This window comes from Aphelocoma coerulescens, chromosome 3, assembly GCF_041296385.1.
Source record: "Aphelocoma coerulescens isolate FSJ_1873_10779 chromosome 3, UR_Acoe_1.0, whole genome shotgun sequence".
NCBI lineage: Eukaryota > Metazoa > Chordata > Aves > Passeriformes > Corvidae > Aphelocoma > Aphelocoma coerulescens.
In genome coordinates, this window is record NC_091016.1 from 87,667,852 (window position 1) to 87,682,838 (window position 14,987).

The 14,987-nt window shown below is 34.8% G+C and overlaps 1 protein-coding gene across 7 annotated transcripts in view; it reads left to right on the forward strand.

The window, feature by feature from the left end:
* The window catches only part of MAP3K7 (mitogen-activated protein kinase kinase kinase 7), a 44,908-nt gene extending 32,052 nt beyond the window's left edge, over positions 1–12,856 (forward strand). For 4 of the 7 annotated variants that reach the window (XM_069011138.1, XM_069011135.1, XM_069011137.1 and 1 more), the window contains 5 exons: positions 766–833; positions 6,424–6,532; positions 9,273–9,334; positions 9,871–9,986; positions 11,994–12,856. In XM_069011138.1, coding sequence (XP_068867239.1) covers positions 766–833; positions 6,424–6,532; positions 9,273–9,334; positions 9,871–9,986; positions 11,994–12,174 — 536 coding nt within the window. In that variant the 3' untranslated portion in view covers positions 12,175–12,856. Of the gene's footprint in view, positions 1–765; positions 834–6,423; positions 6,533–8,377; positions 8,465–9,272; positions 9,335–9,870; positions 9,987–11,993 lie in introns of all 7 variants that reach the window. The other 3 variants (XM_069011139.1, XM_069011136.1, XM_069011141.1) reach the window with 2 other exon arrangements.
* The last annotated feature ends 2,131 nt before the right edge of the window (positions 12,857–14,987 follow it).

The following is a 14,987-nucleotide window of genomic DNA, read 5'->3' on the forward strand; positions in this document are numbered from 1 at the left end:
ATAAAAATCAAAGTAGCTGGGGAGATTCTGTTGCATAATCTCCTTTTATATTTAAGAAGATTTTGTTTCCTGAAAATGCCTTTGATTGCATGTCAGTGCTAAAATTTAAACTGTTTTATGTAGCTGTCACTGGTGGATAATTGTGAACAGGTGGAAGGAGAAGAGGAAAAGATTACAGCATTGTGCTTCATAGGTTGATGGTGAGATGTGATTTAGCTGAACAGTCCCCTTTTCACACTTCTCAGAGCATGAGAATAGGACATAGTTTCATTCCTCTGAAGGAGACAGGAGACCAGAAGGAAGCGCTTTCACTTCTTACTTTTCTTGAGGGGAGCAGCATACAGGCAGAAGTCCTTGCTGTGTTCCTTGAGCAAGCCAAAGAGCAACAGGTTAAAGCTGGCAGCCTGTTATCTTCGTGGTTTAGCTTTTAGAAATCCCCATAACGTAACGCACTTGAAATAGATGTCGTCATCAGCTCCTGCCCCAAGTACTAAGCCTGACCAAATACATGTGACAGAAGATGGTGGAGTAGAGTGCAGCAGCTATTCATGTGGTAGGAGTGGTTATTGTATTAGGGTATACTTTTTGTTGACAGGCCAGCATGTTTTGAGTTAAAATTCTGCAGCTGTCTCTCTCTCCCCCTCTCTCACTTTGTCTCTGTGGATTTGTACAAATTCCAAGCTCCTCTGCAACAGTCGCACCCTTCTTATTTAGTTCTGAGTATATTTCACTGGTTTGTTTTTGTTTTTTTTTTTTTTTTCCCAGCAGGAAACGGACAGCAGAGGCGCAGATCCATTCAAGATCTTAGTGTTGCTGGAACAGAGTCCAGTCAGGTAATGTCCTTCTCATCTCTTCTTTGCCTTTCAGCAAAGTCAGCACCAAATCTGTACTTGGGAATCGATCTGGAACTCTTCACCTTTGATGCTTTCATAGGAATGATGTGGAAGCTTGGCAGACTGTAGTGTTTGTATTGCACTGAAATGAGATGCTGTGAGGGTAACTATGAATGAGCTCTAGATGAGAAGCATTTTCTGTATAGCTTATGCAGTATTTATCGTTTTTATGTACACATGTTTTTTGTGTACCGCCTAATTCAGCTGAGAGCACGTTACACAGGAAAGCCTTTTTGTTTCTCTGTATGTAGAAAACAGTTGTAATTACTACTTACTGTCTAAAACAATTATATATAGACTCACTTTCTGCATGAAAATAAAGAGCATGTGCATCAGTATCATAAATGTTATTTAATAGCAATCTCTGAATCCTGAATAGTAAATTACAGAAATATCTTTCTATTTCTCATGAAAGGTTTACAGCAGAGTATTGTCACAAAGTTTTGTTTAAAAAAAACGCTATTTCAAAAAGATATTTTATAATAACATAGCTATTTGTCTGGTATTGTAAATGCCATGGTAACAGAAACAGTGGTATGCTACATATTATGCTCCTAGTTTCATTTCAATTTTAAATGAGAAAAGTATAGCTAATGCTTCATTCAGATGTGTTTATTTTCTGGTTTTGATTGCTTCAATAGTTCACAGAGGCTATTTGGTACTTAGTGTGAATTAGCAATTTTGAGATCCCTAGTATTATTTGAATGTGGGATACTGGTGCTTAGCATATTCATCAGGTTAATCAGATTTCCATATTAAACAACCTACTACAATAATCTCAAATAGGTGGTAATTCTTGGGGAGTGTAATTACCAGGGAGATAACCTTTGATTTTTCTTCAATTCTGTGGAGTGTGATAGCCACAGAAACCTCATCAATCCTGTAGGTATTAGTAAATTTACTATGTACGTCTATCAGAAAATAACAAGTCTGAAATACATTTATTATCTTCAGAGAAGACAGGTTTGTTAGAAAGAAATTAATCTGCAAAATTTAGGGAACAATGTAGCCTATTCAGTTAATTGTAGAATTAAAATTATTCAAGACTTGGGGGAAAAAATTAAGTGACAATACATCAGTTATACCAAATTGTGCTGATTGATGTATGAATATATTTAATTACAGCTTTTGTATTTAAAAGTTTTCATTCTGTTCATTTTAATGAATGGTTAATATTTCAGATTTTCATCATTTGCTTCATATCTTAATAACTGTTATAATAATCTTTCTTAGAAAGCTGTTTGACTACTTGCATGGATGTTCTAGCTAAATTGTTCTTGTGAACAGAAGGATACAGAAATTTTGTTTTATGTTTACCTCACCAATTTCTCATGTGGGTCTATAGAAAACCAGAGTCACATTTTACTTTCTTGGTTCTGATAGTGTACATATTGGAAATGTAAGTGGAAGAATTACAATTGTCTGTTGCTCTCCTGCAGTTGCTTTGGAAACATTATAGTAAAATCTGGAAAACATAGTATTTTAACAGGCATGAAAAATGCAGTTTCAAAGACATTTTTGCACTATCCATATAAACAAATAATGAATTTTTATCCCCTTTTTGATGGGAGGAGAGATAGAGAAGTCCACTGAAACTAATGCTAACTTTTGATGTACACATGCTTGTATATTAAAAAAAAAAAAATTGGAAAACAATGAGGAATCAAAGCACAATGGAATTACAGCTAAAGACTTAAGATTCATCTGTATGGGTTTCTATAGCTCTAGACCTCAGTGCCTTGATTTTTTATTAGAAGTTTTGAACTGCTATCTCTATAAGCAATCTACAAGCTAAAGCAGAAAAAACATCTGACTGGCATAGCTCTGGTCAGTTTATCCAGTCTCCTCATATGCACTATACCATATATAGGGTATCCTTTCTAATGTGAAAATCCCCTTCCCCCTCCCTCCCTTCATTGCAAACATCCTTCTTCCCTGCATTCCATTCTCCCTTACACCCACTCTGCAGCACAGCCTTCTTCACCAAGCAGCCGTGGCTCTGCATGCCTCTGCTCCCTCACCCAGGCTGGGAAAGGCCCTATCCCACTCAAGCTGAAGGATTGCCATGGTGTCTCTTTTCTGGCTTTTAACTATTTGACACAGTAAAGCTGATCAGAAATATTTTTATTGAACATATTTTTCCTGAAAATTGCTGCTGTGTCAATAGAAAATGATTCTGTTATAACTACTGGCTTTTCATTAGAAAGGTTTTTCCAATTCAGAATGGAATTTTTCTTAAGGTGAAGGAAAACATTAATATTGGATATAAATATTCAAATATATGTATATATAAGATTAATTAATATACAATAAAAATATATACTCTATATATATAAAAACATACAATAAATATTTAATAATACATATACCAAAGTTTGTGTGCTTACCTGAAAGGGGTAGACCAAGACTCTTGTCTTCCTGTGTGCCTGTTTGTCTATTTTAATTTAATTGTGTGTTTTATGATTGTATGTCTATTTTATTTCTGTGTGCTCTTAGGAGAATTTTTTGTGTGGCTTGAATGGCTGATAATTACTTTGTTTATGTTGTTGAGACACTTACTGCTCTTACTGGTGTTCTCAACAGTAGACACTAATAGTGCTTTACTGAAGGTTTTACTACTCAGCATCAACAGTTTAGATAGGAAAATTTGCTAGGTGAAAGGTTTTCCATCTTTGGATCAGCTGTTGGAGTGATTTTGTGTTCAGAACGTGTTTAGGTCTGAATTTTCACAGATTATAGTGCTGGGGGACCTTAGACTGGTCCTTACTCTAAGTGACATGAGCAGCCCTGATGCAACTGTTCCCTTCTAAAGTCAAATGCTACATTTTCCTTTGTTTCTGTCTCTATACTGTGATTCTCTATTAATATCTTATCTTTTTTTTTTTTTGCACTGAATTCTTTCTTGTGCCTATTCCCTGTACATGCACTTCAAAACATTTTAGTACGTCCTCTGTCTAGCACTGTTGCTCTTGCTTTAACACCTCTGTAACACAGAAACAGATGTGCGGACTCTGACTGCAACTAGTACTGTTTTTGGGGACTTAAAGGAACACAGCAAATTGCTATTTATGCTGCATGCAGTCTTTACAAAATTTAATGTTTTATACAGATACTGAGAAACATATCTGGCATAATGACTCAAGATCTGCAGGTTGTGATCAGATACCCAGTGCGGTATCCTTCTCCTTCCCTGTGTATCTTTTATTGGTTTGGTTGTTTTGGTACATCATCTTTCATAGTACTATCATAAATACCAAAACTACCTGCTACCTCTTTTAAACATTTTTTTTTGTTCTGTTTTGGTATTGTTGGTATTTTGGGGGAGAGGGGATGTCGTAATTGTTGCTGGGCCTTCGTAGCTCTTAAAGTTTACTTTGAAGTGAAAAAAATTAATATATTAAAGAAAACTATGTACTGACATGAACAGTTGAGAAGCAAGGTCAGAATGTACATGCCCACGTGCATGCAAGCTAAGTGGGATAATTTGGGGATCTGATATTATACAGATGAATCATTCTGTCCGTGAGATTGTGAAATTTGTCACAGATGTACATTCGGGTTTTTTTCTCCCCTTTCACAGCAAGATAAAATTCACAGATGAGGAAACAGGACTAGTAACGATGATTTCTTTAAATTGTGTTGCCTATTTAAATTAAACTTCGAGGGGGTTATTCCTCAGAGTGTGCCAGCTTTTCAAGATTGCAAGTCTTTGAGAAATGGAAGCTAAGAATGCCTGTGGGTTTGACCACCTGGCAAAGACGATTTGAAAGTAACCTGCTAGCGAGTCTGGAGGAAGCAAGGATGAAGGGGTAGCAGAAACTGATTGCTAAAGTACAGACACTGGTTTACCTGTCAGAAGGGCTGCCATCCAGGAGGCCTGAAGCATCTCACTCAACATATGCTCAAACACTGTAATCTCACCTGTGTTCAGTTTGGGGAACTTCCCTTCAGCTTTGTAGTGCTTTTTAGATATGCATCAGATGTGATTCCTTCATTTCTATATCTACTGAATTTCATGTAAATAGTGATATCGAGGAAATATATTTTGGTTGATGGACCAAAACAATCTGGTAAAGCACTGAGTAGCTACTGTAACCAGAGTATTTCTCAGGTGACCTTCACTATCCACTATAGATACTCAACAACTCTCTTTTTGCTTAAAGGACTTAAAAGCTGTTACAAGTGCTTTCTCTATTTTCTAATCTTTTATGTCAGCAGGGTGTGTTTATCATTCATATCTGAGGACGTTAACAGTAAGCTCGACAACTTAAACATTACTTAATGCCAACAAAAGACTCCAACACAAAAGATTTTTCAAAATGTCTGATGCTGTCATCTCAATAATATCCATCAGATTATTTCTACAGTTTAATGTCCTGTTTCTGGCTGTTAACGTAAAACACAAAATGCTTAATAAACATTGCAGAAGAAAGACTATGCATTTGAAATAATAGATCTTTCAGTGTGTATAATCTTGTTATTCTTTGGATCATTACTTGGTTGAAATCCTGAATTTTAAAACTTAATTTAAAGTAGGATATTTGGAAACAGTCGTAAAGAAATATAGTTTCTAGTTAACATATATTTGAGTGCTTCTTTTGAAAAATTGAGTCATTTAATGAATCATTTCATGATAAATACATCACCTTGAAAATAGTTGTATTTTAATAGCATCTTTTTACTTCGTTTTTTCTGAGAAACTTGGCTGGGGCTTATAGTCTTAAATCCTTTACTGTGTTAATTTAATGTCACTGAGGGGATAGGGGAAATAGAAACATATGTATTGCAAATAACATTTCTGAAAAAGCAGCTTAGTAGAATAATGAAATGTCTATTATGTTTTTGTGCTTTGGTAAACAAAAGGATTGGAGGAGTCAAACAGTACATGAAAAAACATCCTTCCGAATTTCTGTTTAGTTCTTAATTTGCTTCATGAGGGAGAATGTACTCATCTTCTGATTGATGTGCTTCAATTGACTGATCCTTTTTGATTAAGCTCTTTTTTCATGTTTTCTGAAGATTAATCACATAACCTCTGAGTTAACAAAAGAACCAGAAGAAAACTGTAGATTAATACACAGTAGTCTAGTGCAGCTACTAAGCTGTATTCCTTCAATTGAATGTAGTTCCATTCACTGATTAAACATTGGAAACAAACTTTATTTCTTCCTTATGTTGTGGAGCTGCTAGATTTCACTGAATGATGGTGTGAAAATTACTAGGCATATTGTCATGATTTTCTATAAAGATCTTGAACACGTTGTTCAGCATTGCTTTTTATTATGCTGAATAGCAAAATTGTATCCATTTCTTTTACACAGTAAAGGAGGAAAAATGGGGATGAAATTATCCCTGCAATGCATGTAAAGTTGACCAAACCATTAGGAGAGCATTCAGGGTAAAAGCTTGGGGAGGGAGAGCATTTTGGAGGATTATAGGTTCAGATTTCTTCAGCTTTTTTTTTCTTCGTAATGAACTTCTCAAAAAATCTTCTGTTAACTTGTCATTTCATTTTATTTTGTCATTCCAGGAGAGTAGAAACAGCAGTAGATCATCTAGTCCTAGTGTGAGAATGATCACTACCTCGGGACCAACCTCTGAAAAGCCAACACGTAATCCATGGACACCGGATGATGCAGGTAATCCTTTGTCCATTACTTAATATTTTTGCCAGTAAAAAAGTTAAGATATTTATTTGATTGTGGTGTGGGGTATGTGCTCAGACATAAATAAAAGTAAGCAATGAAGATCATGATTCTTTCAAGTTCTGCTTAAATCCAGTCATTACATTAGTGCCTTGTGCTTCACATACACTTTAAGAATGCCTTTTTATAGACTGTTAAGTTACATGAACTTGTAAGTATTTTGCTTTTAAGAAATTACTGTACATTACAGTGGTAGTAATATTTAATAAAGATCTTGTTAGCACCGGTTTTTTACTCTAGTGTGGTTTTGGGGAATTAGGGGAACAGACATCTTGGAACATTTTAGTCTTGCCCATTTGTATTTTGAATGCACATTTAAAGATTTCATTGCCCGGACATCTGGAATTAAATGTTATGCAGGTGAGTATCAGCTGGAGTAGGTTACTTCTATCTATCATCTCTGTTGTGATTTTGCTTATGCAGAATGTAAATGAGCACACAAAATTACTGGTTTTAAATGAACTAACGTGTCTGCAGAAACATTGTAAATACTTCTACTGTAGCATCACTGTTCTTTTGTTATGAAATAGGATTAAGAATAAAGATAATTGAATAGTTCAATTTGATTTTAAATGTCAATGCACTCTGTTATGGAAAGAACCAGTACTGGACTGCAGGAAAACAATGGATCCCCACAAATTCCTTTTTAGAATATAAATAAAAATTACATTTTTTTATGGAAATGTACGTGTTGAATCTTAAACTTAGTCTCAGATTCTGTAATCTTTTTCTTGTGATCCTTTTCATTTGGATGATCAGACTTTTTCTATAACCAACTGCAAAATGGAAACTCATGTGGTGACTGACTCTTGCACGACCATATATAAATATATACATAAATATGTATGTATAATTGCACACTTGTGTTTTACCAAATGTAAGGTAATTATGTAAGATGAACTTTTTTTTTCCCCACGTTTGTGGGAGGACAACACACTCTTGTGTTTCACTTCTCTATTTTCTTCTTTCTGTCCTTTGTTGCTTTGCCTGACCACAGTCAGTGCTTGTCACTCATAACTTCCCCAAGCCTTTGCCCGTTGCAACAGCCCACCCTGTGCCCTCTTGGATCCCGAGCTGCTTTAGGCAGTGAGCACTAACGGGAATTGCTGCCTCACATCAGAAGCAAGCTCTTACACAGTCAGTAGTTCATTGGGAACTGAAAATTGCATATCATAAGCCAGTGCAACAAAAGTTTGTGCCAAGTTTTTGGTCTTAAATGCAGTACAGCACTGGAGCTAAAAATCAGGTCTATTTTCTGGCCCACAGAAATCTCCTTATACTCAGGTAAATACAGAATGTGCCATATGTATACTTTTTCTTGCTAGGTTTATATAGGCCATGCACAAAGAATTGTTCAAATTTCTGAAGAGAGAAATAATTTTGGTTTTCTGTAAAAGATGCTACGTTTATAATTTAGTGAAGCAAAGTGTTAAAACAAGGATGCAGCCAAATCTGGTCAGTCAAGGAAAATTTGCAGTTCTGTGACATGGTGGTGAAACACTCGGGAATGTCATCTGAAGTGTTTACATGTATTATGTATTTCTGAAGCATTGCAATGATTCCTTCATTGTAGCAGTATTCATATATGGCAATAGTCTAATGTAGGGAAGGACTTCTCATGTTGATTGCATTTAAGATACCATGGTGATTAAGTCTCTGGTTTTAGGGTTGTTTTCTTTTTTTTTTTTTTTGTTTTTACCACCTTCCAGTTTCCTTACAAGCATACACTTAACTACTTTTTCTCCATTCCCACCCTCTTATTTCTGTTTCCTTTTGAAGCTGCTCTTGGAAATAGCATAGTCTTTGAGGGCAACACCTTAGTTTCTCTACCACGACTACTCTGTGGCAGGTGCTTTTGGGGTATGGGTAAGCAGCCCCTTTTTTTTCCCACCTACCCTCCTCCATATAATCCTCTAGTAGCAATTATGCGGCTGTAAAATCAGTAGTTTCTCCGTGTGTCTTTACTCCTGTGTCTCTTAAAGCTTAACAGTAACCTCGTGATCCCTAGATTGTGGGCTACCAAAAGATTTCAGGAACATACTAAATCTGGAATGAAAGCTCTAGAGAAATCCAGAGTAACTGCAGTGTAAGAAGAGAGCAGCCATGCCCAGGAGACGCATTGGTTATTGGGTTCCTTGCTACTTAAAAAGTATCTATACAGAGCAGAGAAGATGCCCTAGAGCATGTTGTGAGGAAGATACTTAGAGACCTCACTGGGAGCAGGTTTCAAAACTGAGCAGGAGGTTGTGCTTATTTTACTTTGGCAGAGCTGATTTGCACAGCTTCTAATTTTAAAGTCATTAGATGCATGGGCTGGCTGGCTGATCCTTCATAAACAAGAATGAAATGGCAATTTTTTTATAAACAGAAATGATTGCAAACTGTATAAAAATAGTATTTTTAAAATCTGTGTGCTGTTACATGGCTTCTAGAAATGTAGGTTGATAACCATAATTTTTATTTCTTCTTGATGTGATAGACCATACTTTTGATGTTCTTAACTATCAGAAAAACAAAATGATTCATCTGCCTTGGGATTGGAACGCTGCTATTTCCATCTGCCTATCCACATTCAGATTGTGTATTGTGAAATTACTTAGAATTCTTGTTTTTATCCTGTAAGAATAAAATTACCTCTTGAAAATACATTAACATTTTCTTGGTATTGTTACAGAGACCAATGGGTCAGATAACTCCATCCCAATGGCGTATCTCACATTAGATCATCAGTTACAGGTAATAAATATACACTTCATTAGATTCTCAAGTTTGCATTTTATTCTAACGTGTGACTTTGGGGCTGCAAAATATAGTGCCAGATATTTACCTGGGTTTATGTTCTGTCTAATTTTTGACCAAGGCTAAAAAAATATATTATGTAATCTGAGATTAGTTGACTCAGGTTTGATCAAGCTATTAAAAACAAGCCCTGGGAAACATGATCTCTAAAACCAAATGTAAGCTGAGTTTGACTGTCAAAATAAGACATTATTTGCTTGAGTGTTACTGAATCAAATTGTTGTATACACTTTATTTTTTGTGTGTGGGATTAAACACTGCTTTGATTTTTGTGACAAGTGTCAGATTAAAAACTTCAGATTTAAGTAAACTTTGACATTGGTGCAGTAATATTTTCCAGGGCATGGTTTGGCACTTATTTTTAAAAGCTTACTGTTTTTAAGACTGTTATAAATACACTGCAGAGACATTCTAACACAGTATTTACTTAGATATCAGTTCATTAGTCTTTAACATGTCTGATTTATTTTCAGCCTCTAGCACCATGCCCAAACTCCAAAGAATCTATGGCTGTGTTTGAGCAGCACTGCAAAATGGCACAAGAATATATGAAAGTTCAGACAGAAATTGCATTGCTGTTGCAGAGGAAGTAAGTGAAATGTGTTTAACCTTTTGTGTTCTTCTGTGTGTTTCCTCTACACAAACTCTGTGTAAAATAATAAAAATACATAATAAAAAGTAAATAATAATCACTGTGACTGTTAATTCTGGCTTTATGAAGTAACATTTCATAGGGCATAATTATTTTTTTAACCTTAAACTCAGAAATACTGAGCTGCTAAGTACAGATGAAATATTTAGAGCAGGTTACTGAAAGTTCTAATTAATATCAAGACTCTTCTTCTGGACAAGTCCTACATAATGTTGTGGCAAATCTCTGTATGTAACAAACTGGTAATGTTTGTTTCATCTCAAATGAAAGACCTGGACTGTTAAAGAACCTTTGAATTTTATTTGCAACACTGTCCCTTAAAATATTTTCAATTGTAGTTTGTAGATAATCATTTAGTTAACGGATTATAGACTTTTGGGTAATGTGTCAGTGTTACTCATTTTGCAGTTAGTTTTAATCGTATATCTGACTTTTGTCAAGCACCACATTTACAGCAATATTATCAACACTCATATTTTTCTACCATGAGTTTAAGACCTAAAAGCTGTTGTGTACCTTCTCCTTGTGCACTGGAAATAGACTCTTTCTTCATGCATTGTTTACAAGTGTAAGTAAAGCAGCTGCACAAATTGTTGTATTTGATCAAAAATTATTGCTGATTCAGAATTTGAGTTCATAACAAGTTTGTTGTGCTCTTTTTCTTCATGCTGGGGACCAGTGTCTGAGCCACTGCAGGCAAGCAGCTGTTAATAGGGAGCTTGCCTTGGTGTTTGTGGATTAGCTAATGAGAAAAATGTGTGTGTAAACCTTTTCTACACTAGAAATAGCCTACAGAATGGGGGAAAACATTACTTTAAGATTGAACTCCTATCACATATTCACTTTGGGCTTAGTATTCTGAGAACAATTTGGTTTTTTCACATGTAACTAGAATTTTTAGATTTGATGAGGAGATAATGAAGCTAAAGATAATAGCTTAATTTTATTTATGTTGTCCCTAACGGCCAATAAATTATTTTAAATATATTTTTTTCAAAACTCTTAATTCTCTACTTTTAGATTCCTACAGTTTTTTTTTTTTTTTAGGAAGTTTGTATTCACATTTCTTCCAAACTGTTTTTTCTTAGTCAGAATGCAATTGTCTGTAGGTGTTAAAACAAAAAATGATGTGATGGATGAATTTAATGCTGGTTAAGGTAGTTATTAGTTCAGCCCTCATACAATTATTAAGTTTTATTTAACTGTAATTAAAAACCATATGGCAATGATTAATTAACATGAGCTTTCTCCTTTGCTCTTTTGTTGCAAAAATATTGCTGGCAGCTTGCCTTCTTGTCACCTCATAACAAAATAGTAAAACAAACTGCTACATGAGTTTTGCAGAATAAATTATAGTAAGATTATCACTGTGTTTAGGCTTCTAAAATCTTTGCTAAAAAAACATATTGAACATATTGTTTGTGGCATAAATAATGTGAAATGCCATTTACAGAAGTAATTTCCTTGATTCTACTTTCCCACTGCTTTAGTAAGTTCAAGTCCAGATAGAAAATAGCACTTCACTAAAAAGTTACAAAAATTACCGCAATTTTGTATTTTAAGTTGCCTTTTAGAAATTTAAAATGTACATATAGATACCTAAATTGTAGTTGAATATGTTTATGAAATATTGTGTGGCTCCTTAGATATTTTACTGTGACCTGTAAAACTACATCTGAAAGACATTATCTAAAGGACAGTTTTAGAGACTGAGGCTCTGTCGTTCAGCTATTTTAAAGTTTAAATGTGGATTTGATTTGGAAGGGAATTTTTCCCCAGACTACATTAAAGAATAACATTTCTTTTGTCAACTTCTTTTAAACAAAATATCACCAGCTGTGAGTTCAGATTGATAATGAAATACTGATTTGAAACATATGAAGTCATCTACACACAAGTAGAAATAGAATATAAATGACAATGACTTTTTTTTTTTAATTTCAGACAAGAACTAATAGCAGAACTGGACCAGGATGAAAAAGACCAGCAAAACACATCCCGTCTGGTACAAGAACATAAAAAGCTGTTAGATGAAAACAAAAGTCTCTCAACATACTATCAGCAATGCAAAAAACAATTAGAGGTCATCAGAAATCAGCAACAGAAACGGCCAGGCACATCATGATTTCCTGGGACCTTTCAAATGAAAAATATGCACAGAAAAGACTGATTTTTTTTTTTTATTGTTATTATTATCCCTTATTATGACAGCTCATGAGTGTTAGCTTCTTGGTGTGATCTGTACTTGTCTGCTACACTTAACATCATTTAATTTTCTTTTTCCTAGGTGGACATCCAGTTCAACACGTTAATTGAATAGGGTGAAAAAGCAGTGACTTGAATTAACCAATAGCCCTCAATTTAAAGCAAGAAGAGTGGCTGTTTGCATGCTCCTTGTGTGAAGGCTAGCCTAACAAGTGTTGAGGAGGCTGCTAAATTGTGAGACCTTATTTTTAGTTTTTGGTGTTACCTCGGTAAGAGCAAAAAAAAAAAAACTTTCCTGTTTAAGAATGGTTTTGTTCCAGTGTCTCATCTCAAACTATTATTATGATGATTATTTTCGTAATAAACTGAAACATGCACCAAGCTGCAGAGGTGATGTTGGCTGACCAGAGTAATTCATGATGCATTAGTGATGCCTTTTACCTGTAGACATAGTGTATTTTTTCCACATGCAAAATGGTAGGCAAACTGATGCCAGCATTCTTGGTTCAGTGCTTGATAGCCCTGCATTTTGACTATTATATTTCTTGTAATCTTGCATTCATAAAATATTTGAAGTAAAAGGCTGTATTTTGTTTACTTTCTTGGTGTGAATGACATGCAGTTTCATTTAAATACTGGGCAAAAGTTAGGAAGGTGATCACTGGACAGAGCTGGTCCCTTGTATGAAAGAGAAATAATCAAAAATATGTAATAGCGTGTTTTAAACCTTTAAAACTGTTGTCCCTGTAGCATCTTTGAAAGGAAATTCAGAAAGAAAATTAATACAGAACTTGAAATACTTGTTCCCTTTATGTTTTTGCTCCCTTATTGATTTTGTTTTAGGAGGTTTTTTTTTCTTACAGCTTACTTGGTGAAAAGCATTTACCTTAAATGTAAATAAGTTTGTTTTAGATAGGGTAGGGAGAGAAGAGTTTGGGGAAATGAATTTATTTTAAATAGCAAATTATAAAATGGAGTTGAGTATGCAAATAGTGGAAACCATTAAGAAAATGAGGGAAGTGGCTTAGATCTCCATCAGGAATCTCAGTTATTCCACTCATTTGAACATAGCTCAAAGGAAGTTCATCACAGAATGCCTGCTGCCTTTGTGACTGAAGAATTGCATTTAATGAACTCGAGTGGAATATGTAATGCTCAGTGTCATTATTTACCATTATTACATAGGAGAAAATAATTACTTGTTTACATTGCAGATTGATTATTTGGATTATGAATCAACTTTTAACTGGTACAAAAATGAGGCATTTCTAAATATAATGATATATTACTCCTTACATATTTATGTAAGTTCTTGATGTACTCAGTTACAGGCAGGGTTTTAATAACACTTTTTTGCAAAAGAAAAATACGAAATTGAAGTTTAGCTGCTGAGCCCTATAAATAAAAGAGAAGTAATCTGAAATTTGAAATACACTTATTTCAGATGAATGGTTATTCATGAGAACCCATAAGCAGAACTTGGAAAAATCTTAAGGGGAAAAGCCTTACACTATTTTCTCTTTCCCTTCCTGCCTACTTGATAAAACCATTAATACTGTTGTGCTTATCTGTGAACAGCAAAGATGACGAACAACTTACTGAACATCCTGTCTTGAAAATAAATCTATTGTTGGCAAACCTTTGGGAGTTAGAAAGCTTTCCCTCATTTTATTTCAATAAAGGAAGGGTTCTCATTCCCAAAACCTTGCAAGATAATTTGATTAGTTAGCTGAAACTGATATTGGGATCAACTTAAGGGCACACATATTTATAGCAAAATGAATTGGGGGAGAAAATAGCTCTAGTATTAGGAATAGCACAAGTTATCCAAAGCATTGCTGTTCACATACATCTGTCTACCTACCAAAATGGAGACACTCAGTGATCAGCAGCTTACTTAACATATGCTGAAGCATTAAGTAGAGCAGCATAAATACTGATGCTCAGCTTCAGAGGTATTGATACACAAAATCATTTCCCAGGACAGTTTTTACATTTTGCTATGTAGTAAAAGAGATACGCTTAAGGTAAATCGGTGTTGTATGTGAAAAGTCACTTTATGGCAAGGTTTGAATAGTGAAAGTGAATGCAGTGATAAATTAATGATACTAAAGTAATTTCTAGCAGTTGCTTATGATTTTTCATGGTTTACATTAAAAAGGGTCTCGGATTATAAAATAAGTGCTGTGCTACCGTGCACTGTTGGCTTCAGTCAGTAGTTTGGTTTTATCACCCTAGTAATTTTCAAAGGGAATTTGGAGCTTGGCCTTTTACCTTCAAATTGTCCCTTTCTTAATTCCACCAAAAATTTAAAAAATACTTGCCCAGGTTTCTCACTGAGGTTTTCTTCCACATGACAAAATTTGTTTATCGTAAAAAAACCTGTAAGGGTAAAACACAGCAGTTTGGGCTCAGAAGAGTTTAACAGCTTAACTTTCAGTGACCTTTATTGTTTTCACAAGGCTCTTGTTTTAAAGTTGTTTACAAATGTACTTTCATTTTTCTGTTAAACTATTTGGACTGTTCAGGAACTTTTTTCATGTACTTTTCTGTCCAGTTAAAACTGTTCCTCTAATAATGGAGATGAAACATCTAGTTTTGGCTGGGCACTGCCTTCTCAGAAAAGGTAACAGGCTCTGCTTTTTGTTACAGTCTGTGTTCTGTAAGATACTGTGCAATTGAAGTATGCTTCTGTATACTATGCAGTTTTTCCAAAAATGCTTTTTTAGGCTT